General features: G+C 39.3%; 1 protein-coding gene across 1 annotated transcript in view; it reads right to left on the bottom strand.

Moving 5' to 3' along the window:
* Positions 1-7,311: 7,311 nt before the first annotated feature.
* txnl1 (thioredoxin-like 1) overlaps positions 7,312-27,286 on the bottom strand; it is a 34,423-nt gene continuing 14,448 nt past the window's right edge. Inside the window, exons 3-8 of the mRNA XM_087990532.1 lie at positions 25,989-26,159; positions 20,738-20,860; positions 19,064-19,133; positions 16,717-16,889; positions 14,492-14,596; positions 7,312-7,798 (exon numbers count right to left, since the gene is read on the bottom strand). Of these exons, the coding sequence (XP_087846658.1) occupies positions 7,769-7,798; positions 14,492-14,596; positions 16,717-16,889; positions 19,064-19,133; positions 20,738-20,860; positions 25,989-26,159 (672 nt within the window). The 3' untranslated portion in view covers positions 7,312-7,768. The remainder of the gene's footprint in view (positions 7,799-14,491; positions 14,597-16,716; positions 16,890-19,063; positions 19,134-20,737; positions 20,861-25,988; positions 26,160-27,286) is intronic.

Here is a 27,286-nt window from a genome sequence, read left to right as displayed (position 1 = left end):
GAACATTCAAGATCCTGGTTATGTTGCTGAAGTATTATGTTCAAGTCTAGGCATCACATTTTAAAAGGATGTTAAGACCATTAAGACTATATTGAAGGGGTCTACTTGAAAGACACCATGTATAGTGGTTTCAGATTTGTGGAGATACAGATTAATCGAGTTGATGCAAAACGGCAAAGGGATTTGAAGAGGTGTTCAAAATCACAAATAGAATGGATAAAGAAAGAGAATTTGTTTCCAACAGAAGAATCAACAACCAAAAGGCAGAGACTTAATATTTTGTAAAAAGAGATTGAGGCAGTACTTTCAATCATTCAGGGAATAGGGGGTGTCACTAGCTGAGCCAGCATTTATTACCCATCTCCAAGTATCACATGACACTAGGTTATAGTCCAACAGGTTTATTTAAAATCACAAGCTTACAGAACGCTGTGCTTCACCTGACGAAGGAGCAGCACTTCGAAGACTTGAGATTTCAAATAAACCTGCTGGACTATAACCTGTCGTCGTATGACTTCTGACTTTGTCCAACGCTAGCACCTCCACATCATCCCCAAATAGAGTCAGATGTACAGCACAGAAACAGACCCTTCAGTCCAAATCATCCATGCAAATCAGATATCCCAATCCAATCTAGACCCCCTGCCAGCACCCGGCCCATATCTCTCCAGGCCCTTCCTATTCATATACTCATCCATATGCCTCTTAAATGTTGCAATTGTAAGAGCCTCCACCACTTCCTCTGGCAGCTCATTCCATATGCACTCCATGCTCTGCATGAAAAAGTTGCCCCTTAGGTCTCTTTTATATCTTCCCCCTCTCACCCTAAACCTATGCTCTAGAGTTCTGTACTCCCCCACCCCAGGGAAAAGACTTTGTCTATTTATCCTATCCATATCTCAGGATTTTGTGAACTTCTAGAAGGTCACCCCTCAGCCTCCGACGCTCTAGGGAAAACAGATCCAGCCTACTCAACCTCTCCCTATAGCTCAAATCCTCAAACCCTGACAACATCCTTGAAAGGGTTCAGAAAAGATTTACAAGTTTCACAACATCTTTCCAACAGGAAGGAGACCAGAATTGCACGCAATATTCCAACAGTGGCCTAACCAATGTCCTGTACAGCAGCAGCATGACCTCCCAACTCCTGTACTCAATACTCTGACCAAGGAAAGCATACCAAATGCCTTCTTCACTATCCTATCTACCTGCAACTCCACTTTCAAGGAGCTATGAACCTGCACTCCAAGGTCTCGTTGTTCAGCAACACTCCCCAGGACCTTACCATTAAATGTAGAAATCCTGCTGAGATATGCTTTCCCAAAATGCAGCACCTCGCATTTATCTAAATTAAACTCCATCTGCCATTCCTCAGCCCATTGACCCAAATGATGGTGAGGAACTGCCTTCTTTGATCACAGCAGTCCTTTTGGTATTTTATACATCCATAATGCTGATAAAAAGATGAAATCCACAATTCTTACCCAACAACAGTGGTTGTAATGGATTTCCAACTCAAGATGAGGAATGGTTTGGAGACGACATTAGAACCCATCTCTTGCCATTGTCGTTCTAGGTCTACCCTAGTAGTTGAGGGCTTGGAAGATGCTATATACATACTTTTGGTGAATTTCCATGAAAACCTTTTTGTTACATTATATTTCTGAAAGATCTGGAATGCACTACGATGTATGTGGTGGAATCAACCACAATAGCCAGAAGAGAAGAACATACTTTGAGAAAGTGCATTAAAGCTTTGGGTTAAGATTGGGAAAGAAAGTTTCATTGGATAGTTGAACACAATCAGCACAAGCATAATGAGCTGAATTACCTTCACCTCTGCTCTATCATTTTGATTTGAATCTACTGCATTAAAAACTGAGGTGTCCGTGACTTCAGAATTTCAAACTCCTGCAATCGCTGTCTGAAATTAATACTTGTTTTCAAACACTGGATTTAAAGAATTCAGGCATTGCAAGTAGTTCTCACAAATTGCAGGCCCTCTTGGCAACCATTTGGAACTTCACAGCTTTCTCAGGTTTTTTGTTGTCACCAGGAAAACAACAGTTTCTTATTGTGATACATGGAGAGGAGATAAGGGTCACTGACAATGACATGAATGAACCCAAGCAAAACTGGAGGTAGTGGGAATCAAGGGGATATCTCCACCAATGGGGTTGTACCTATCAAAAAGGACGGTTCTTTGTAAGGTCAGTCATCCCAGCTCCAGAACATCTCCACAGAAGTTACTCAAGGAAGTGTACAGGGCCCAATGATCTTCAGCTTTGCCATCAATTAACTTATCTCCATCATAAAATCATACATGGAATGTTCGCTGATGCTATCATGAGGTTCAGCACCATTCATGTTATTTAATCTCTTCTGCCTTCCACTCCATCACAGCAATTCCCATTTATTCCTTCCTGACCTGCACCCTTTCTCATCATCTGCTCTTCTTAAAAGCTTTTATCTCAACTTTTTGCACTTTTGATTAGAGGTCATCAACCTAAACCATTTCACTCTCTATTGAGATTGCTTGGAAGGTTGGGAACATTCCCAGTATTTTGTTTTTATTTATCAGTTTTATGACATTTCTTCAAATTTCATGATGCTTTGGATGAGATTTATCTTGTCTCAGTTACATGTTGAATGACATTCTTGAATTTTGTCCAGTGTACCTTCAAAATCACATGTTGTGTAATGAAGTTTGAAAAGTTTCAATTGGTTGGAGAAGAGATAAAGAGCAGCAGTTTCAGATCATGGCAAAAATGTTCTGGAATTGAAGCCTTGATGAAGCTACAGCAGTGTCCCACTGATCCTTATTTTTAGTTTTACACGCTTGAAAACTGTTGGTCAACATCAGATAGAGAACAGACATCTCGTGTGTAATTTTCCCTGCAGTGACACTTAAAGTAGTTCTGTGACACTTAAAGTAGTTCTGTGACAATATTGTGAATGGGGCCAGTAGGTTATGGGCTACAGTCTCTATTCATACATCGCTGGACTGGAACTTCTTAATGATACTACAGGGAGATTTCACATCCCTGGGCTGTCTCTAAACAGCAGTTTTAATGCACCTAACAAGAGAACAAGGGAGGAATGAGAGACATCAGTATGAATTCAGGCATGGAATTATGGACAATTAAAGTGACTAATTAGGCTGTAATTTGTTGTGTTGAGATGGCAACATAAACTACTGGCACAAAGCACAACTGGTTTATGACCATCGAAATTAAGATGAAATTAAATATTTTCTTTATTCCACTGTCTACTCTTTTTGGTCATATTTATTACAACCTGAAAAATGAAGTTCATGCCAATGACCACTGAGAAGTAGTTTTGCAAGTCAAGATTATTTGTATCATCTCTGAAGACTAGTGAGCAGTCACATTCCAGTAATTTTGGCAAAGTGAAAAGGAATAAAATGTGACACTCGGACGATGCACAAATTATTCATAATATTTAGCATCAATATAATGCTGACAAACCTGAGCAAAAAGTGAGCCTGGTCTATTTTGCTTATATTCTTGCTAAGCTTGTCAGGAATGAACATGGCAGAATCATGCAGCTACAACATCGAATAAAATAGTGACTATCTCCTACATGTTACATCATCAACAGTGAATTGACCACATACATATTTTGAATTATACAGGAAAGTTCGAAGAGTCCAGATATGGGGAGATATATCTATGCAGTACAAGAGTGGACTCAGGCACACAGCACCTTAATTAATTTCAAGTACAGTCCATGACAACAGGTCGACTGTACAGGTTAAACAGCTGAATGTTACAAGGGTGCACTGCATAACGAAACTTAGGAACAGAGAAACTGGAATTAAAGCACAGCGTTGTCACTAGTCCTATGCATTTAAAAGCTTACCTGCCTGAAAAGCTCAACTATGGCTTCCTTGCAGGTTCTTCAAACCAGAGGGTCCAAAATCAACTTGCATCCTTCAGTTATATAGAAACGAAATATTATTGGAAATGAAAACTGGGTGACGCTGTGGAAAGAAATTCTTTCCTGCAGGACTCTAACCAAATGACCAGTATATTGAAAATTACTGCAATACTTTCACTTTTGTTTTGCTTTCTGCTTTCTTGTTCATCTAGTAAATACATTTTTTGCAAGGTAAGGAATTTTCTGTAGCTACTCAGTGCCTCAGCTCACCTCACTAAAAAGGGAATAGCAGGTTTGGCCAAAATACAAGTGACCACTGAAAGGTCATGGGAAGAAAAATGTCTCCACAAAATGAAGTAAATTATACTTTTGTAGCCACCGAAGTTGGCCATTTAGCTCACTGTGCATGCACGGATCCCTGAAAGAGAGTTTTAATTTTATTCCAGTACTTTTAGCCACATTTCAAAACCTTTTTCCAAGGATTATTGATTTAATCTATAAACATCATTAAATCTCCTCTTCCAGGTCAAGCTTATAAAAATGTAATTAAAATTAGCATTCAAAAGTTAAGCTTTAAACAGAATTGAAAATTCAATGATCTTAAATGCCATTTAAATGAACCCTTGCTAAAGCTTCCACTTCAAATTTGAAAATTGAGATTGCAATTTATGTAAAATATAATTAATCAATGTATTTTCAATTAAAATCTCTACAATCACATTTTGATTATTGCATACAACTTTAGTTAGATCACTTTGGACAATACTGTACACAATTCTGGCCTCCATAATGAAAATATGGAAGCAGGGAGAGATTTACATAAAATAATTTAAAGAGACACCAGAGTTCACAGGTTAAGTGAGAAAAAGTGAAGTTGTTTACTTTGACAGGAAGGACTAAAAAAAAGCATTGCTTCAGGTGGGTCTGAGTGGGATGGTCTTCGGAGATGTAGACGCGATGGGCCAAATGGCCTTGTGCCTTAAAACATGGAGCACTCTCAACAAAATAGATGAATCAACCATGTAAGTAGATCGAAACAGGTATGATATAGTGGGGATTACACAGATGCATCTACAGGCTGACCAGAGATGAGAAAGGGACCATGAACACCCAAGGGCTTTAAGTTTTTAGAAAAGAGAGAGTCAAAAAAGGTGGGATAGCACAGCTGATTAAAACAAGGAAATTAATGTGATTGTGAGAAAGAATATTAGCTCTGAAGTAGAATCTGTACAGGTGAGCTTAAAACACCAAGAGGCAGAAAACAAAAGGAGTTGTATACAAACCCACAAACTGTATTGGTTGTAATAGTGCGGAGTGCATTAACAAGAAAGTTAGAGATGCAAGTTATCAAGACACAGTTATAAGCATGGACAATTTCAATTTGAGAGATTGGCAGTAGCAACACCAGACAGGAGGAATTCTTGTACAGTATTCAGAATATCTTCATGCATCAACATGTTGAGGAACCAACTAGAGAAAACCATCCTCGATCGGGTAATATGTAACAAGAAAGGAATAACTGACAATCTAGTTACACGTAAGCCCTCAGGAAAGAGTGACCACTTCATTAAGGTGGAGAGTGAAGTAGTTATTTCTGAGACAAGAGTCCTGAATTTAAATAAAGGGAATTACAATGGTATGAGGCATAAGCTCATTATAATAAATTGGGGATCATTTTTTAAAAGGACGGTGGTGGATAGGCAATGGATAGGCATTCCTGAAGAAGGGCCTGTGCCCGAAACATCGAATCTCCTGTTCCCTGGATGCTGCCTGACCTGCTGTGCTGTTCCAGCAATAAAGTTTCAACTTTGATCTCCAGCATCTGCAGACCTCACTTTCTCCTCGATAGGCAATGGCAAAAGTTTAAAGAAGACACAGACAAACCACAAAAGTTATGCATTTTAGTCTGGCAGAAAAGTCAAGCGGGAAACATGGCCAGACCATGGCTAACAAGGGAAATTAGAGGTAGCATTAAACTCAAGGAAATGCATCCAAATTGCTCCTCCCCCCCCACAAAAAAGAGCAAACCTGGGGATTGGGAACAGTTTGGATTCCAGACAAAGGAACTGATTAAGAGAGGGGAAACAGAGTGAGAGAGTAAGCTTGCAAGGAACAAACTTGATAGTAAAAGCCTTCTACAGGTATGTGAAGAGAAAAAGATTAGTAATGATGAATATAGGTCCCAACAGAAACAGGGGAATTTATAATGGAGAACAAAGACATGGCAGACCAATTAAATAAATAAAAAACAAAAAAAAAACTGTGGATGCTGGAAATCAGAAACAAAAACACAGCCATGCTCTTACTGAATGATGCAGCAGGTTTGAGGGGGCTAATTGTTTACTTCTGCGCCTTTTTGCACACTTGTGCCATTAAAGGATAAAAATAGAAGACTAAAGGGTGACCCAAGATATCTTTAAGATGGCGAAACGGTTTGATTAGGTTATGTAGATATTTGAAACAACATGGAATGCTGAAGAAACTCAGTTAACTTTTCAAGACTCTTCTTCCTAGCTTCTTAAGTGTGTCAAGAGGAACATGTTCTCCTAACTCGATCAGTCAGCATCCCTCAATTTGGAATACTTCTATTACGTCTCTTCTTCTGTTACGCTTCTCTACTTTAAAGTATGATACTCCAGTCTGTAGATTGTAAGTCGAGCACAACTTACTTGCTTTCGTACTCCACCCCTAGTTACAAGGACAAGCACGGCATGTGTTTTCTTAACTACCTTATCAACTTTTTTTTGGAAAACTTTTGAAGTTTTGCAACTTTGCAAACTTCGTTCATTTTGCTCATCTTCCCCTCAAAATAGTACCACTGAGATGATAATACTCCCAGTGTTATTTATTTTGAAGTACACCACTTTGAACTTAATATTAAGTTGCATCAAGACATGTATCCACCTAAGATGCATTTCTGAGCATCCCAAAGTTGTGAAAAGATATAAGTAAATTATCTTTCCCCTTGTAACAGGGGATTCAAATAGGTACAGTATTTGATTTCGGATTTTTAAAAAAAGTCATCTCAACTTGATTCTCTCTCTCTTCATTGCTGAATGTTTCTACCACTTATTTTTATTACAGACTGCAGTTCATTGCATTTGTGGGAGTTTACTACTATGTAAAAAATGGATCGTGACCATGAAATTGCACTTCATATTTGGAGTTCCCTGCTACAATGTGACCATTCATTTAGTAATGAAGTACATGGCACTCGACATCAATCTTTCAACATCTCTATATTTAGAGAAGTCCAGTCTGAGCTTGATGAGGATTTCTCAGTTTTGACAAGACCAATGATAAAAAGTAAAGCACAGCACTATTTGAAAAGTTCACAATTTACCAAGAGAAAATACCGAAATGCATATTCTTGAAATTAATTTGAAATAAAAGACAATCCATTGGCAAAAATAGGTAAACATTATTTTAATTATCCAAGACTATTAGCATTAGAGTTAACAGACAGCCAACGCAGTCATGTTTATAGCTCTTCAATTTAAAGGAAACAGCTACCAGCTTACCATCGGAATCCATGAAGATCTGGAAAGTATCACCACATTTAGGTTGGCTAGTTTTACAGCAAGGTTAATTGCACAATTTTAACTTTCAGGTGCATCCCAAGAGGACTTCCAGAATGACTAATTTTCAATGTGCAGAAAATAATTAAACCAGTTCATCACAATCAAGAATAATCCACAAAATATTTTGAACTGAACAATGATTTGCTTGGAAGTCTGGAAGCGAGAGACTTTAGGGGACCAAATCAAGAGTCACGGTATTGATGATATTGCAAGAATCCAGAAAACAGTATTGGCCCAGTGTGGTCTAATTAGCACACAATCAACAATGCAGTCTTTCCTTCATTCAGTTAGTGGCTTTCTCCTTTCTTTCCAGCAATCTAGGAATACAAATTTAGAGTACTGATTATATAAAACAAACCACAATTTCAATACTTTTAACTTAACATGTTGGCTATAAATCTGTCAGTTGACAAAATCTTACTGAGAATTTTGCTGAAATGGAATGTCAGCCTTTATTTCAAAGGGAATGGAAGATAAAAACAGGAAAATCTTGCTGAACTACACAAGGAACAGTACTAGTCAGACCGCAATTCAAATACTGCGAACACTCTGCGGCCTCTTACCCAAAAGAAAAATGTACTAATGTTGGAGGCAGTCCAGATAAGGTTCACTAGGTTGATCCCAGGTATGGAAGACTCTCCTCGTAGGTCTGACCTGTACTCAGTGGAGTTTAGAAATCAGATTCAACCTTATTGAAACATACAAGATTCTTAGGTGACTTAATAGGTTCAATATGGCAAGGCTGTTTCCCCATGAGAAACAGTTGAGTGTCGGTACTGAAAAAGCAGAGCAGGTCAGGCAGCTTCCGAGGAGCAGGAGAATCGATGTTTCGGGCAAAAGCCCTTCATCAGGCCCATCTCCTGTTCCTTGGATGCTGCCTGACCTGCTGTGCTTTTCCAGCACCAGACTCTCGAATCTAACCTCCAGCACCTGCAGTCCTCACTTTCCCCTTGAGGTACAGTCTAAGGTCAGAGGGCATATTCTCACAGAGTAAAAGGGTTACTGTTCTAAGGCAGAGAAAAGGCAGAATTCGCTTGGTCGCGGAATAATGAATTTGTACACTTAAAAAACACTACAGAGGGCTGTAGAGGCTGGGTCATTAAATATATTTAAATCTGAGAGAGAGAGACAGATGTTTAATCTATAAGGGCTATTGGGAAAAGGCAGGAAAGTACTGGTGAGGATATCAGGAGAGTCTTGATGTCACTGAACAGCAAAGCAGACTCAATGGGCTGAATGACCCACTTCAGCCCCTACATCTTATTGTTTTATGGTATTGAGGATAATATATCAGCTTGGATAGGGGATTGGTCAACTATTAAAAGACAGAGTTAGTGTAAAGGGAGGCATTTTCAGGATGGCAACCTGTCACTAGTATGAATCAGGACTGGGGCCAGAATTGATGACTTGGATTATGTAAGTGAATACATTTGCTACGCTTTGTTTTTACAGATGATACAAAAATAGGTAAGGTGGCAACTGGTGAGGCTGCAGAGGGATATACACAGATTAAGTGAGGGAGCAGAAACTTGACAATGGAATACAATGTGGAAAATGTGAGGTTATAATTTCAAGGTTATGTTTGTTTTCAAGATGATGATCGTTTCTGTTCTCTAGCTAAAGGAGTTAAAGGGTATGGAGTAAAAGCAAAAACAGGGTACGGATTTAGATGATATCACAAAGCTTGCATATAAATTTAGAAATTAATAAGAAAGTCAAATGCATAGTTCACCTTTATTTCAATAAAAAACAGAATATACAGACAGGGAAGTCTTGCTAAAACTATATAAGACAGTAATTAGACAATACCTGGAATCCTGTGAAAGTTTTTGTCCTCTTAATAGAGAGAGTTAACAATCAGATCTAACCAAAGAATATTCGAGACAGCAAAGAGAAGTAGCTAGAGCTTATTGTTTTACTTTTCACATTATCCAACCCCAGTAGAGATCCCCGTATAACTACTAATCATTAGCAATGTCTATATGCAGTCAGATCAGGATAATACTCCTGCTCGGGCTAAGTAACAACTTCCATTCACTACACACAAGTGCTAAGCAATGATCAGCTCTAAAAAGAGAGAATCTAACAATCACCCCTTGATATTCAATAGCTTTACCATTGTTGAATCGGACACTAACTTCCTCAGGGGTTATCACTGACTAGAAACTCAAGCGGATCTGTTAAACAAATATTGGGGCTGAAACAGCAGATCAAAAGCTAGGAATTCCTGACTCCCCAAAGTCTGCCCACCATCTGCAAGGCATAAGTCATAAATACTCTCATATTGCCTGGCTCCAAGAACACAAACTAAACATTCATGCAAAGCAGCCTGCAAGTTTGGCACTGCATCCATTTCTTTAAACATTCATTCCCCCTGCCTTTGACGCATTACAACTGCAGTGTGTACCATCTACAAGATACACTGCAGCAATTAGCCAAGGTTCCATCAAAAGCACATAAACTATAGCCACTATGACCATAAACATCATGAGCAAGAGATGCCCATGTCCAGTGAAGGAATAAGGTAAGACGTGTGCAGGAATTATACGGGATTTGAGCATCAGTTGGGGAAGACAAAAATGCCATTCAACACCTTTAACCTGCTATATTACCATTTCTTCACTGTTGCTGGGTCAAAATCCTGGAACGTACTAACACTACATGGACTGCAATAGTTCAAAAATGCTGCTCACTACCACCTTCATGTGTAATAAGGAATGAGCAACAGATGCTGTAAAAATCAAATAAAAGCCAAAAGAATTGTGGGTGCTGTAAATCAGAAACAAAAACAAACTGCTGGAAAAACTCAGCAGGTCTGGCAGCATCTGTGGAGAGAAACCAGAGTTAACATTTCAGGTTGAGTGACACTTCCTCAGATCTGAGGGGTTCTGAGGAAGGGTCACTCGACCTGAAACTTTAACTCTGATTTCTCTCCACAAATGCTGCCAGACCTGCTGAGTCTTTCCAGCAATTTTTGTTTTTGTTGCTGTTTTTGCAGCTACACTTAAATCCTGTGAAAACTAAATAGTCGTTTGATCATAAAATCTTTTGGAATTTTTTTGAGTAATCTGAGACTGGTACAGTTGAGAACAGAAGCCAGTCAAACAGTCAGGGCAGGCAGGGAAAAGGTAGGACTAATAAATTAAACTGCAATTATTCCCATGCAAGGGGCCTAACAGGGAAGGCAAATGAACTCAGGCATGGATAGGAACATGGGACTAGGATATCATAGCAATTACAGAAAAATACCTCAAGGATGGGCAGGACTGGTAGCTTAATGTTCCAGGATACAAATGCTACAGGAAGGATAGAAAGGGAGGCGAGAGAGGAGGGGTGGGGGTGGGGGGGTGGCATTTTTAATAAGGGATAGCATTACAGCTGTGCTGAGGGAGGATATTCGCAGAAATACATTCAGGGGAGTTACTTGGATGGAACTGAGAAAGAAGAAAGGCATGGTCACCTTATTGGGATTGTATAATAGACCCCCTAATAGTCAGAGGGAAATTCAGAAACAAACTTGTAAGGTTATCTCAGCTATCTGCAAGAAAAATAGGGTGGTTATGGTAGGGGAGTTTAACTTTCCAAACAGACTGGGACTGCCATAGTATTAAGGGTTTAGATGGAGAGGAATTTGTTAAGTGTGTACAAGACAATTTTCTGATTCAGTATGTGGATGTACCTACAAGAGAAGGTGCAAAACTTGACCTACTCTTGGGAAATAAGGCAGGACAGGTGACTGAGGTGTCAGTGGGGGAGCACTTTGATGCCAGCAACCATAATTCTATTCGATTTTAAATAATGATGGAAAAGGATAGACCAGATCTAAAAGTTGAAGTTCTAAATTGGAGAAAAGCCAATTTTGACAGTATTAGGCAAGAACTTTCAAAAGCTGACTGGGGGCAGATGTTCGCAGGTAAAGGGACGGCAGGAAAATGGGAAGCCTTCAGAAATGAAATAACGAGAATCCAGAGAAAGTATATACCTGTTAGGGTGAAAGGAAAGGCTGGTAGGTATAGGGCATGTTGGATGACTAAAGAAATTGAGGGTTAAGAAAAGGAAGCAAGCATGTGTGAGGTATAGACAGGATAAATTGAGTGAATCCTTAGAAGAGTATAAAGGAAGTAGGAGCAAACGTAAGAGGGAAATCAGGAGGGCGAAAAGGGGACATGCGATAGCTTTGGCAAATAGAATTAAGGAGAACCAAAGAGTTCTTACAAATACGTTAAGGACAAAAGGGTAACTAAGGAGAGAATAGGGCCCCTCAAAGATCAGCAAGGCGGCCTTTGTGTCGAGCCGCAGAAAATGGGGGAGCTACAAAATGAGTATTTTGCATCAGCATTTACTGTGGAAAAGGACATGGAAGATATACACTGTAGGGAAATAGATGGTGACATCTTGCGAAATATCCATATTACAGAGGAGGAAGTGTTGGACGTCTTGAAATGCATAAAAGTGGATAAATCCCCAGGACCTGATCAGGTATACCCTAGAACTCTGTGGGACGCTAGAGAAGTGATTGCTGGGCCTCTTGCTGAGATATTTGTATCATCGGTAGCCACAGGTGCCGGAAGACTGGAGGTTGGCTAACGTGGTGCCACTGTTTAAGGGTGGTAAGGACAAACCAGAGAACTATAGACCAGTGAGCCTGACGTCAGTGGTGGGCACGTTGTTGGAGGGAATCCTGAGGGACCGGATGTACATGTATTTGGAAAGGCAAGGACTGATTAGGGATCGTCAACATGGTTTTGTACGTGGGAAATCATGCCTCAGAAACTTGATTTGAGTTTTTTGAAGTAGTAACAAAGAGGATTGTTGAGGGCCGAGTGGTAGATGTGATCTATATGGACTTCAATAAGGTGTTCAACAAGGTTCCTCATGGAAGACTGGTTAGCAAGGTTAGATCTCGCAGAATACAGGGAGAAATAGCCATTTGGATACAGAATTTGCTCGAAGATAGAAGACAATGGGTGGTGGTGGTGGAGGGTTGTTTTTCAGACTGGAGGTCCATGGCCAGTGGAGCGCCACAAGGATCGGTGGTGGGTCCTCTAATTTTTGTCATTTACATAAATGATTTGAATGCGAGCATAAGAGGTACGGTTCGTAAGTTTGCAGATGACACCAAAATTGGAGGTGTAGTGGACAGCGAAGAGGGTTACCTCAGATTACAACAGGATCTTGACCAGATGGGCTGAGAAGTGGCAGATGGCGTTTAATTCAGATAAATGAGAGGTGCTGCATTTTGGGAAAGCAAATCTTAGCAGGACTTATACACTTAATGGTAAGGTCCGAGGGAGTGTTACTGAACAAAGAGACCTTGGAGTGCAGGTTCACAGCTCCTTGAAAGTAGAGTCACAGGTAGATAGGATAGTGAAGGCTGCATTTGGTATGCTTTCCTTTATTGGTCAGAGTATTGAGTACAGGAGTTGGGAGGGTATGTTGCAGCATACAGGACATTGGTTAGGCCACTGTTGGCAAAGTCTTTTCCATGGGTTTGGGGAGTCCAGAACTAGAGCGCATAGGTTTAGGGTGAGAGGCGAAAGATATAAAAGAGACCTACAGGGTAATGTTTTCACACAGAGGTTGGTACGTGTATGGAATGAGCTGCCAGAGGAAGTGGTGGAGGTTGGTAAAATTGCAACATTTAAGAGGTATTTGGATGGGTATGTGAACAGGAAGGGTTGCAGGGATATTGACTGGAGGGGGCTGGCAGGTGGAACTAGATAGGGTTGGGGTACCTGGTCAGCATGGACGGGTTGGACCGAAGGGTCTGTTTCCATGCTATAAATCTCTTTGACTCTGTGTACAGAGGAATCTCAATTATCCGAATAAGAGCTCAAGGTCCCGATAGAAACATAAAGAAGTGTTTCCAACACCGATTGAGTCTTTTGTTTACAGTGATTAAAAATGAACTCTGCTCACTGAAATGCTGCCGAGAGCAGTCCTGGACATCAATATGAGCCCAGGTACTGCCTCCAAATGACTGACTGCCCACGCATGTCCTCTGAATCCCCCTTCCCCAGATAGTCTCTCCAGTATTATCCGGTAAAGGGCAAAGGTGAGAGTGAATGCAAGAGTGAGCGAGGATGAGAGAAAGAGAGCAAGAGCGCCCTGTGAACAAATTTAGTAAAAACTGATTAAGTCCGATATCAGAGGCTACACTCTCATTTCTCAAACTTGTGATTCTGTGAGATGTTAGACAGCAGTTCAAAGCCAAAGGGCATTAAAAGCTGTACAGAGGAACCTCTATTCTCCGAACGAGATGGGCGGGCACCATTTTGTTGAGATAATTGAGCGAGCAAGAGGGCGAGAGAGAGAGAGATTTGGAAACGCATACCCCAAAGGCAGCAGCAGTCTTACTTGGGCCAGTCAAGGCTGGGGCTGGGTGGGAGGTGCAGTCGAGGGTGGACTGGGTGGGACACGTGGGCGTGGGGGGTGGGTCCAGGGTCTCGTGTGCAGTATGCTGCTGCCTACTCTCCTAAACAGGGAGCAGACTTAGCAAGTGCTTGCTGTGTCAATCCCAATGAACGAATTGGGGCAGGAGGGAAGGTGAGGCTTCAGCAGTGTTGCAGGTCCCTTATACGCGAGTGTGTATCTGCTCAGAAACAATCCCTGAGACAGAGAGAAGGAGCAAGGCAGGCAGAGAGAGGAAAAAGGAAATTTCAGCCCCAGAAGAGAGACATTGATTCAATTAACTGAATAATCAATTATCTCAACAAAACGGTACCCGCCCATCTCGTTCGGATAATAGAGGTTCCTTTGTACAGCTTTTAATGCCCTTTGGCTTTGAACTGCTGTCTATCATCTCACAGAATCACAAGTTTGAGAAATGAGAGTGTAGCCTCTGATATCGGACTTAATCAGTTTTTACTAAATTTGTTCACAGGACGCAAATGTCATTGGCTAGGCCAACATTTATCACCAGTTTCTGACAAACAGGAAATAGAACTATACGCTTTCATTCTATTAATCAAGTTAATCAATATATTAAAATTTAAGCATGTTAAACTCACCCGTCTGAAATCCAACATATTTGTTGTTTGCACAGGGGTTCCAATAAATGCAAGATAGTTAATTCTTGTGGTGTCCTCATCACCCTGATTTGATTTGATAAAAAGCTGAAAAACAGAAGTAAATTGCAGGAGATTTAACTGGAGCACATAAACAAGTTCGCTTTTTGCAATACCTGATCAGTTAAACATTTTCTCAATACTGTGGCTCCTGGAAGCAAACCGTTACTAATTTTACACAAGCATCTCTGTGCTGACTTATTCAAGTGCTACTGCAAAATCAGCCCATCTTCAGCTGGCAATATGGTTTTACTCATCCGAAAGAAAAATGGGGAAGACAGTTATAGTAATCTAGGAAATGTATAACAGCTATTTCTTTTTCCTACCGGCTACACAAAAGTCACTTATTTTCTTTAAATACTAACTCACCTCTTATTTGCAAAAACTCTCTGAATTTACAAATTAACACAAAAGTTAAGTTTATTCAGGAGAATAGATTCCGTACAGAATGGAAACAGGCCCTTCGGCCCAACAAGTTCACACTGACCCTCCGAAGAGTAACCGACCCAAACCAATTCCACTAAAGTTACCCTCACACCATGGGCAATTTTGCATGGCCAATTCACCTGACACGTACATCTTTGGATTGTGGGAGGAAACCGGAGCACCCGGAGGAAATCCACGCTTTTATTGATTGAATAAAACACCTAATAAACAATAACTGTTAATGACAAGCACCAAATTAGAGGTGAGAACATTAGGAAAGGCAGTAGCATTGTGATAATGACATGAGGCTGATAATCCAGATACCTTTGCTAATGTTCTGGGGACATCGGTTTGAATTCCACCATGGCTGATGGTGAAATGTGAATTCAATAACAATTGCAATTAAAGGCTATTCTAATGACAACCCTGGCCGACTATCATAAAATCTCATCTAGGTTCCTGATTTTCTTTGGGGGGGGTGGGGGGTTGGCGGTGGACTTGATCATGCGTAGCCAATCCAGAACTGCTTGACAAGTTGGATTCAAAATTGCTTCAGTGTTAGGAGGCACAGGTGGTAGGAAATCTGTTTCTGTGACTAGAAGCTAGTGTCCAGTGGCACACTACACAGACTGCTGAGTCCCTTATCGTTCATAATGTATATAAATGATATTGATGAGAATATGGAGTGGGATGGAAGGGAACAATGATAAACAAGTTGTCAAATGACAAGGATTTTTCAGATGGTAAATAGAGGTGGTGGTCTTAGGTGACAAGCAGATTATAGACATGTTGGTCAGATCGGTACATTAGAGGCAGATGGAAATTAACTCCAGTAATTGTAAGGTTATGGTAATAAGGTAGTTAAGGTGGCATGTGAGACACTTGCCTTATTTCATTACCTGTAAAAAATAGGTGGATGAACACTTTTACATTATCTACAAGATACACTGCAAAAGTTCACCGAAGATCCTTTGACTGCACCTTCCAAATCTACTACCACTTCGATATAGAAGGGCAAGGGAGGCAGATAGGCCTCCACCAACAATTTTCACTCCAAGCCACTTATCAACCTGACTTGTAAATTTTTCATTGTTCCTTCAACGTCATTGGGTCAAACCTCTGGAATTTCCTCCATAATGACATTGTAGGTCAACCTTCAGCACATGAACTGTAGCAGTTCAAGAAGGCAGCTCATCATTACCTTCAAGAACAGCTAGGGATGGGCATTAAAAAATGTTGGACAGCCAATGATGTCCACATTTGAAGAGTGAATAAAAAATCATTTGAAATGTCATAATGGGCGCAAGTGCTGGAAAGTGGAACTCACATCGATTGACCCGTAAAATCTGTGTTGACCTAAGGGCCTCTTCTGTGCTTTTTTTTAAAAAATGAATCAGCCAAGTGAATCGCTTTTCAAACTGCCTCCAAATCAACAAATCCTCTTTTTAAGAAAATACAGGACCAAAACTGTAAACAGTACTCTAGCTGCTGCTTCACCAGCACCCTGTACAGCTGTAGGCTGACTTAGCTATTTTTAAACTACAACCTCCAGCAATAAAAGGTGAAAATTCCATGCACATTCTTAATTATTTACAGCACCTATATGTAACCTTTTGTGTTTCATGCACAGGAATATCAAGGTCCCTCTGTGCTACGAAATATATTTTGCTTGTAGTCTGAAGTAAAACTTAAGCATATACTTTCAAAGTACTTCAAAAAAATTGTGAATTTCAATCACTCACTGTTACACTATTAACATTCTGAAATTTGACATAGCGCAATGGCACAACTCCATCCTCTTGGAGATCTTCTGATGTTAACTCCAGGGTCTGGGTTGGTTCACTTCTTTCAGCATCATCAAAATCAAAGGAACGTGGCAAATTGGTGAATATTTTTACAAACTTGGGACCTCTGCCTATAAGTGTAAAAATAATATTAAATCACATAAACCAGTCAGCACCAATGAAAACAAGAGACACAAAAAAAAACTGCACATGCTGGGATCCAAGGTAGACAAGCAGGAGGCTGGAAGAACATAGCAAGTCAGGCAGCCTCAGGAGGTGGAGAAGTCAACGTTTCACATGCAACCCTTCTTCAGGACTGGGGGAGGGTGTAAGGGGGGTGGTTTGAGGCAGGGATAGGTGAACACAGGTAGGTGGTACGGCCTGATTGGTCGGTCGATCAGAGGAATGAATTTGGTCGGTAACTGGAAGGGAGGATCAATCAGAGGAATGGAAGAGAGAGGGAGGGGCTGGAAAGGGAGCTGGGGATGGGAAGGGAGGTTATTTGAAATTTGAGAACTCAATGAAAGCTGGCATCCTAAATAACAGAAAAATCTTTACCAAAGATTGGAACTAACATAAAACATCAATTCAAGGGAACAAGTAATCAACATAGAAGATGAAAATATTGATGTCCATTTTGCATTTTGAAAGGATGTAAATGTTAATAAGGTGAAATCCCCAGCATCAATGCTTTAAGAAATAATTTTTGAAGTAAGCAAATACTGTATTATACTAGAGTTACAGGAAGAAACCAAGTACAATCTTCCAAATGGCACGTTTGATTGAAAATATTTGAAAAAGTAACCTCAATTCCTACGTATAAGCTGGACTCCAACAGAGTTGAGAATGGAATATTCATTAAGCTTTCTTCTCTTCCTCGTGGTCTCCTGATTATCTACCACAATCCTTGACTGATGTGATCCTGCTGTACAGCTTCATTCTGCTTCACTGTTTGCAAGACTGATTAACTCCATTCACTGAATGGTATTAGATTTTGAGACATACTCCTTCATTGTCTCACGTTTGTATGTTCTAATGTTTCATATCATGTATGTTAGACCACAAGAACAGGGGAATCTGTGCCAATATTCAATAGGATCACGGCTGATTTGGTATTCCTCACATCTACTTACCTGCCTTTCCCAGTCATCCTTGATTTCCTTATTGATCAAGAATCTATCTCAGCCTTAAATATACACACAAGGACTGAAACTATACTTTTTTGTGGCAATGAGTTCTAAAAACTCTCAACATTCAGAAGAAATTCATCCTCATGTCAGTCTTAAATCTCTTTATTGAGAGGAGTCCCTCTGGTCCAGGAGTCTCTCAAAAGGGGAAACATTGCTTCACTATTTACCCTGTCAAACACTTTAAAGAATCCCATTAGTTAGAATTAATCATAAGCAGTTATGAAGTCTTCCCTCATCTTAAGTCAGAAACACTACATCACTGAGGGTACTTTACAAAAAAGAAATCTGTCAAATTCTGTCCCTGACCAAAAGAATAGATTTGATTGAAGATAACCATGTAGTTCATGGATCATTGTAAGTTGTGACACAGTAAGTAGTGAACATAGAGGACAGTCACTTCTTTAGGACTGAAATTTCCTTATTCTCTTAAAAGCCAATAATGTGGGCTAATAACATACAGCATTGAAAAATTATGGGGCAGGTTCAAATAATACTTTTTCCTTTACCAACTTCATGTTGCTAAGGCCAAAATGAGTTGAGGGGAAAGGAGAGCTGGAATTTTTTTTTTGTCAAGGCACGTTTTCTGTCCTTCATTGTTTAGCACAGATACCATTTTACTCACAATGCAACACATTTATGATCTATGCCAGTCTCATTCAGTTTTCCCCAATACAACATAAATCTTTATCTTTGCAATAACAAATTAACCAAAATTCCATAGAAATTGAAAAATAAAAGATATAATAAGTAAAATGACCGAAGTTTTAAGTACAAACTTCTGAAAGATTTAACAATGACCCATAATGTTTTGAACAATTTAGAATAGATTAGTGTGAAGTTAATACTTTCTCTCAGTGCACTCTTTTTTTTACCCAAGAGAAAAATTTCAAGAACAGACACCTTGAATGCACATAGCACAATGAACAGATATGAACCAAATTCAGGCATGAACAAAGAAAAGCAGACATAAGGAAAAAAAGGAAAGCAGTACTGATAAAAGATATGCTTAGCTCCATTCCTCATACGTGTAGGAATTGGAACAAAGGGAAATCAATTGGTGGGAAGAACAAAGTATAAAAAAAAACATTTCCACAAATGAGTTTCATGTAACTCACCATTGTCAGGGGCTTGAAGTCTCATTGAATAAAGCTTGACTGGCTGGTTAAATGCTATTGTCACAAGAAGCTGTTTCAAAATAAATTTTAAAAATCCCTTAAGCATCAAGAATAAAATACTTAAAATTTACAGTACAGATACACTATTTGAACCAAAACATCTTCTAGCCTGGTTAGGATATCTTTCTACTCTCTTCACCCTCAACTGTTTGTCTCCTATCCCCATAAATGCTGTTATGCTGTTCACTTCACGAGAAACGTCTTTATTGTATCAGCATTTTTGAATTTTAATTTTTAAAACCAAAGCAGGTGGATTCTGATTTGTTTTCTTTCAAAGTTTTTTTTGTAATAGGTTAGTAAGTTATTTGAAGTTACTAAATATATAATTTTCAAAGAAGCATGCAACTCAGTGAAGGTTAGGATACAGGTCATGTTAACTGATGAAACATCTACAATGCTAACCTTTTATGACAGAGAAAATAGACTGGGGGTCACCAGTCTGAGTTCTATTCAGAAGAATCAACAATTCAGCAGAATATTTTCATTCTAGCAGAAATGGTTTATTTTGTGAACAAAAGCTGAAAGGGTTTGCAATTAAGCTTTCAAAGTTTATAGGACCAAAAAGCTTAAGGAATCAGAACTAAAGAAATTATTAAAAAGTGTCTCAGTAGCTTATGAAAGAGAACTGAAAGAGTGTCAATTAATTACATCAGAAATTAAGAACGCAAGAATTTCTCAAAAGAACCTCAACCAAATGCACACACTACTAAAGGTTACACAAGCAACCTTCATGTTTATGATCCATATTGGTCTAGTCTCCAGTATGGACAGCACTTCACATCAAAATTCATTTAATATGCATCAACATGACTTATTTCAGATGCCTATTAATTGATGGATTAAATGTGAAAATTAATATGTTTCCCACTTGACAAAATATACATCATACAGAAGGCAAGACATTTGGATTCTATGTGGAAAAAAGTTGCCAAATCAAGAAACTTCTAAGTTTTTGTCAAGAAAAAAAAAAACTGGTCTCTGTCCTACTCAGAAACTAAATTAATTATGAAAACCATCAGAGGCCTTTCCCATACATTTCCCAATGTAATTTCGTATCAGTCATCCACTTCCATCCCATTTGCTCAAAATTATATAGAACACAAATTTGTAACCATTTGGAAAAATATCTTAAGAAAAAGGCAGAAGTATCCATGAACGAACTAGGTATTAACTATTGACATGGTGCTGCCCTTACTTACCAAATTCACCAGCACACTCACTACCTGCGAGGCTTGCTTAGAGGACTTTCACATCCTTTTATATTGATAACAGGAACTGGCCTCAACTTCACTGCAATTCAATTGTACTGCCCTTACTATTCTATCTGACTGTATTGCATTTGATAACGAAAAACAATTGGCACATCTTGCTAACAAGGCAACTTTAATATTTTCAATCTATTTTATAAAATAAGAAAATGCAGCTCCAGCAGCAATAATATGTGCTATGAAACGATTAGCAAGTTTTTTTTCAAATGACGAGAGATAGAACATGAGAGGGATAAAAATTAAGTTACAAAAATTATGTAAAATGTTGCAATTTAAAACACTGCTGAGCGCACACTCGTCTCAAATCGTACTTTTAGCCTATTCCAAAAGCATTAAAAACCCTTACCTGTTCATCACAATCAGATTCCAAATATGTTGTGTCTTTTTGTAGACAATTATCAAATCCATATTCATCACTTTCGTTAAGACACTCACACCCAGCCTTATTAATAAAAGGCATCAAATCCATCTGAAAACAAAAGGGGAGTAAAGCAAATTAATTTAATTAAATAGACATTCCTAGTTAAGAACGCAAGAATTGTAAATGCGAGAAATTTGAACTCAAAATAGAAAATGTTGGAAAAGTTAAAATTGTCAGGCAGGATTTGTGGAACGAGAAAAACAAGTGTTTCAGCTCTGTGACATGCAGATTAGAAGGGAGGCATTTGCCTCGGAGTCTGCTGTCACTCAGCAGATTATGGCTGATCTGAAAATGGCCTCCACTCCACATCCTCAGTGACTCCCAATAATCTTAGATTCTTTTGTTAGACAAGAATCTATTTACCCCTGCATTCAAAAAAAATCTGTGCCTCCACAGCTCACTTGTGAAATTATAAGATTGGACAGAACTAAAGAGAAGGCGAAGAGGAGCCAGGAGGAGATAGGAAATGTTTTTAGTGGATAGGATCAAGGAAAGCCATCAGGCCTTCTACAGGTATATCAGGAATAAAAGAATGACTAGAGTAGGATTAGAGCCAGAGACAGTAATGGAAAATTGTGTGTGGAATCAGAGGACTTTGGAGAAGCGCTTAATGAATACTTTTCGTCAGTATTCATATTGGAAAAGGGCAATGTTAGTGAGAATACGGACATACAGGTTACTAGATTAGATGGGATTGCGGTTGACAAAGGGGAGGTTTTAGCAATTTTGGAAGATTTGAAAATTGATAAGACCGCTGGGCCGGATGGGATTTAATTAGATTCCTTACAGTATGGAAACAGGCCTTTGGCCCAACAAATCCCACGGCCAATTCACCTGACCTGCACATCTTTGGATTGTGGAAGGAAACCGGAGCACCCGGGGGAAACCCACGCAGACGCAGGAAAAATGTGCAAAACCCACACAGACAGTTGCCCGAAATGGGAATTGAACCTGGCGCTGTGTAGCAGCAGTGCTAACCACTGAGCCGTCCCTCGGATTCTCTGGGAAGACAGGGAGGAGATTGCAGAACCTTTGGCTTTGATCTTTATGCTGTCATTGTCTACAGGAATAGTGCCAGATGACTGGTGGATACAAATCTTGTTCGCTTGATTAAGGAGGGGAGTCGGGACAACACTGGTAATTATAGGCAAATGACCCATACTTCGTTGTGGGTAAGGTGTTGGAAAAGGTTATAAGAGATAGGATTTATAATCATCTGGAAAAAAATAATTTGATTAGGGATAGTCAACATTATTTTGTTAAGGGTAGGTTGTGCCCCTCTAACCTTATCGAGTTCTTCAAGAAGGTGATGAAACATGTGGATGAAGATAAAGCGGTTGATGTGGTGTATATGGACTTCAGTAAGGCATTTGATAAGGTTCCACACAGCAGACTATTGCACAAAGTATGGGGTTTTGGGATTGAAGGCAATTTGGATCAGAAATTGGCTAGCTGAAAGACAACAGAGGGTTGCAGTTGATGGGAAATGTTCATCCTGGAGCTGATTTATTAGTGGTGTCCACAAAGGTGTGTTTTGGAGCCACTGCTGTTGGTCATTTTTATAAGTAATCTGGATCTAGACATATAAGGAAGGTTAGTAAATTTGCAGGTGACACTAAGGTAGGCAGAGTTGAGGATAGTGCCAAAAGACTCATCATTTATATAAATGATTTGGATGTGAGCAGAAGAGGTATAAGTTAGCAAGTTTGCAGATGACACCAAAACTGCAGGTGTAGTGGACAGCGAAGGAGGTTACCTCACATTACAACGATCAGATAAGTGAATGAGCCAAGTGGCAGAGTTTAATTTAGATAAATGTGAGGTGCTGCAGTTTGGGAAAACAAATGTTAGCAGGACGATATGATATGGAAGCTAGGTCTTATGAGGAAAGGCTGAGGGAACGGAGGCGGTTTTCGGTGGAGAGAAGGAGGTTGAGAGGTCACTTAATCGAGATGTATAAGTGAATCAGAGGGTTAGATAGGGTGGACAGTGCGAGCCTTTTTCCTCGGATGGTGAAGGCTAACACGAGGGAACATAGCTTTAAATTGAGGGGTGATAGATTTAGCACAAGCATCAAAGGTAGTTTCTTTATTCAGAGTCGTAGGGATGTGAAACGGCGTGCCTGCAACAGTAGTAGACTTGCCTGAACACTTTCTGGATCTATTTTCAAGTACTCTTTAAAAATCTCTGTACTATTGCATATTAAGGGTAAAGACCTAATGTATAGAACAGCAAACAGACTAGGGAGTGACTTCGGCCAGGGTATGCCAACATAATTGAAAATGGCTGCTAGAACCTGCCAATAATGCAACAAAAATATCATTTCATTAATAAACTATACACAGATTAAGATATTTAGTATATCATTAATTGTCCTCAGCAATCACAGACGTGATTTTTACTACTTAGAAACACCAAGAGAAATGCCAGAAACAATAGCTATCGCTTTGCATGGCTTTCATTGACCTGACTAAGGCCTTTGGCTCATCCAGTCAGACAGTGCTACAGAATACCCTGTCAAAGGCTGGCTTTCCACCATCCTCCATGTCCTCCTCAATAACAATGTCAACAACTATCTTCACTAATAGTAAAATATCAGAATCCTTTATCACCTTTTCTCCATCTTCATCACCACTACTCTTCCTCATCAAAACGAAGCTTCACAGTAGTGTGGGCACTGTCGACAGGATGGGTGGAAAACCATTCAAATTCAACCAAAAGAAAACGACACTGAGCTCACTTGTGGAACTTCAGTATGTGGATGACAACATCATCTCTGCTATTTCGGAAGAGAATCTACAAGACTCACTTAATATCTTTGCAGAAGCAAACCAAAGAACTGGTCTCAGCCTCTTACCTAAAGGTGACTCAAATCCTTGACCAACACAACTCCTGTCCATCCTGCCATTAAGATCAACAGAGTAATCATGCCCCAAATATGGGACATTTTTCTCACCTGGGAAGCTATCAGAAATTTAACATGGCATCCAATCTGAGCGCACTACCCTCTGACGCCAGAGGGTCAGCACCTTTGATGACCATTACATCTGTGCTTGATCCTTGTGTACAAGGCAGTCATCCTCGTGACTCTTTTACATTTCAAGGCCCATGAAAATTACCATCGCTGATATTCACGATAGGTTCGCTGCATCAGCTGCAAAGACACACATACTAACACCAGCATCCTTGCAACAGAAACACGGCCATGATCATCTGAGCCACGTGCTTAGGATGCCTGAGTTCAGACTGCCAAAGAAAATTTTCTTCATCCAACTCAAGAAGCCATTTGAACAAGACGACAACAGAGGAAGTTTTTCAAAGGCTCCCACAATGCTTCCCTCAAGAAATGAAACACACATCAAAGCACGGGAGCCCCACATTCAGAAGTCGTCGACTTGAAGGAAACTCCTAAACGAAGGGACACAATTCTTCAAGAACACCAGTTGGCAAGAGAAAGTACAGAAAAGGAGCAGGAGAATGAAATGGAAACAATCTCAAGGCCAAGGACTTCTTCCACGGACATGTGGCTCTAAGATAGGGCTTATCAGCCACACAAGGACCCACAGGAACTCATGACCAGTGACATGAAATTTCCTGGGTGGACAATAGTACTGTATTAAGAATCCACCACTCTTATATTAAAATTCATGGCAAATTACAGATTTGACAAGATGATATATCCATTCTCATACTGAAGCTGAAGCATATCTTTACTCTGTGATGAAGAATCAAAAAGAAACACAATCTTATTTCAAACACACTTAACCAAGTACTGAAGTTTAGCACACTGAAACTTTTCTCCACTGGAGACCACACTATGCATTCGAAATTCTGCATTATGTACTTAAAACTTCAACCATTATATTCAAGACTTAAGCTCACATGTCACTTAATAACATAATGGAATTCTTGCACCATTTTCATGTGTTTTCAAGTTGTCACCCTTCCTTATCTAAATATGTACTTCCAATGGTGCAAGTTGTCCAGTCAGAAACAGACTTAAACCAGTGGGCATCAACAGACTAATGAACTGTAAAAAGAAAACACAATCAATCTTAAATCAATCACTGGGTGGGATTTGGAATGGGATCGGATTCCTTCCCAACCCAAAGGCAGTAGCACACAATGAATTACTGTTAGCAATGAATTCTTTATTTAAGAATATTAGGCTGATTCATTGGAGTGTAACTTTAAGCACTTTCCCATGAATGTTTCAAAGCCAATTCTGGCTTACATTGCTGAGCAATAACATTTTGTACTTACCTAATTAGGTCATCGATATTATGTTATAGTTTAACCATTTGCTGACAAGGTGTGCATTATTTGCCTAGAAGTGGAATTTCCCAGAACCTGAGCTCAATTTTATGCTGGTTTGTCCCCTAGAATTTGATTTTAGTGTGCTGACAATGGAAGAAGATTTACCTTATGTATCAACCAAGATTCGTTAAGTGCTCTCACATCTGTGTTGGAAGGTCATAGGTTCAAATCTCAACTGTAATGACTGAGCAAATAGAATGACAGAATGATGCAGCATAGGTGGCCATTTTGCCCACCATACTGTGTCAGGCGTAATCAGGATAGGTACTTCATCAATTGTAACTAGACTACAAATCCTGTATACTTTTCTTTAAATTGCTTATTTCTTAATTCAATTCTTCAATTGAGTGAGTGATTAAAAATGAAGCATGCATTGTTCTCATCCATTTAAACTTCAAAACAGCTTAGCACACCCATGCCAACTTGTAAGCCTATAAATTAGGATTCCCTTGCTTGCATGCAGAATAGAATTTTAGAATCATGCAACTCAATTTTCCAGAACGAGCAAACAAGCACCTTTCTCCTGTTCTTCTGCCAGAGCTGTGCAAATTTCTGTTCTATTCAGTAATTATATTCTGAAAACTACAATTGAATCTGTTTCCATCCATTCAAGTAATGCAGTCCAGATACTTATTGCTAGATAAGAAAAACTGCCATTTCCTTCTTGAATACTGGCCAACTAAGAGAAAGCAGGAAGTATTACTGCTAAGATACTAGGCTTTCCTTTGACAGAAAAGGATAAAAATATATTCAAAAACAGTTCAAAGTAAGATTGGATAATTTTCACAAGTGACAAGGAAGCAATAATTCATTTTAAAAATGTGTTTAGGGTTTTCATAGCACCATATGTTTTACTTACATATCCTCTAGGAATGTCCAGATCTTCAATTCCAGGATCATTTTCCAGATGCTGTTTAATTTTCTCTTCCAATCCGTTGGCATCTGCTCCATGAAGCTGATCAATTCTTACTTTATTTCGGAAGAATAAAAATGATGGTGTTGCTGTGATGTTGTTGGCTGTTGCTGTTTGCTGAAACAGTAACGAGTTAATTGATAATTTTAAAAACTGTTAAATGAACTAGAACTATTTCTAAACTTCTAATTCCAAGATAAAAATCAAATTTCAGGTTATAAGATATACAGAGGAACCTCGATTATCCGAACGATATGGGCAGGGAGTATTTTTCTCGGATAATCATATGTTCAGATAATCGAATGCCAGATAACACAGTTTAGCCAAGCATCAGGACCTTACGATCTTGTCCAGATAATCTGACATTTGGATAATCGAATGCTGGATAACCGAGGTTCCTCAGCATACTGGACAATGTTGAGGGACAGTGGCATAGGGGGTAATGGAGGCATGAAGTTCAGGAAGAGAAGGAAAACTTTAATACAGAGAAAGTTGCATTTTAACTACACATATCCTGTACGATCCTAAACGGAGTTTCAAATCTTGTAACTGGGTAACTCACACTCAGAAGTGTGGTTACCTGCATCTGCAACTCATTGATAACAATGCTGAAATCCCTCAAAGTTTGATTTTTCCACACACTTCTTCAGTTTCAAGAACCACTCTAACCATTTCACGTTCAGAACTTCACAGCCTGTATACTATTCCATATAAAAAAACAAGCACAATCAACTTCATACTCGAGAATCACAAGAGTTATCACATTAAAACTCATCTTTCCTGAGAAATCTTCCAAGTCTTTCCACCGTCTTCACCATTCCAACGTTTAGCAGACCCTCTGTGCCCGAATACCATCTCTTTATTATTTAAGATAATTTTCAATTGTCAGATTAAGTTCATTCTATTATTGCTGTCTTACCACTTTTCTCTGGCACCTTCAAAAGCAGACTGAAATTTATTTGATTGCACCTTTGCTCAAATAATGAAATAAGTTCATGTATTGCTTGGTGCCTACCATTCCCCTATAAATCATCTTGAAGTGTTACATAAAATTTGTTATGTCAAAAATAAGTTTATATGGCTCAAAAAGATAAAGGAAACACTTCAGTGTCTTGTGATGCAGTGGTAGTGTCTCTGCGTAAGTTCAAATCTCACCCAAACCAGCTATGTGCCTTAAATATCTAAACAGGGGGTTTAAAAATGTCAGTAAGTACAATTTGACATTAAAAATGCAATTGCTAGTT

The sequence above is a fragment of the Chiloscyllium plagiosum genome, unplaced genomic scaffold (genome assembly GCF_037043375.1).
Source record: "Chiloscyllium plagiosum isolate Xiang-an unplaced genomic scaffold, Cpla_swu_hap1 HiC_scaffold_1, whole genome shotgun sequence".
NCBI lineage: Eukaryota > Metazoa > Chordata > Chondrichthyes > Orectolobiformes > Hemiscylliidae > Chiloscyllium > Chiloscyllium plagiosum.
This window is presented reverse-complemented; position numbering and strand designations above follow the sequence as displayed.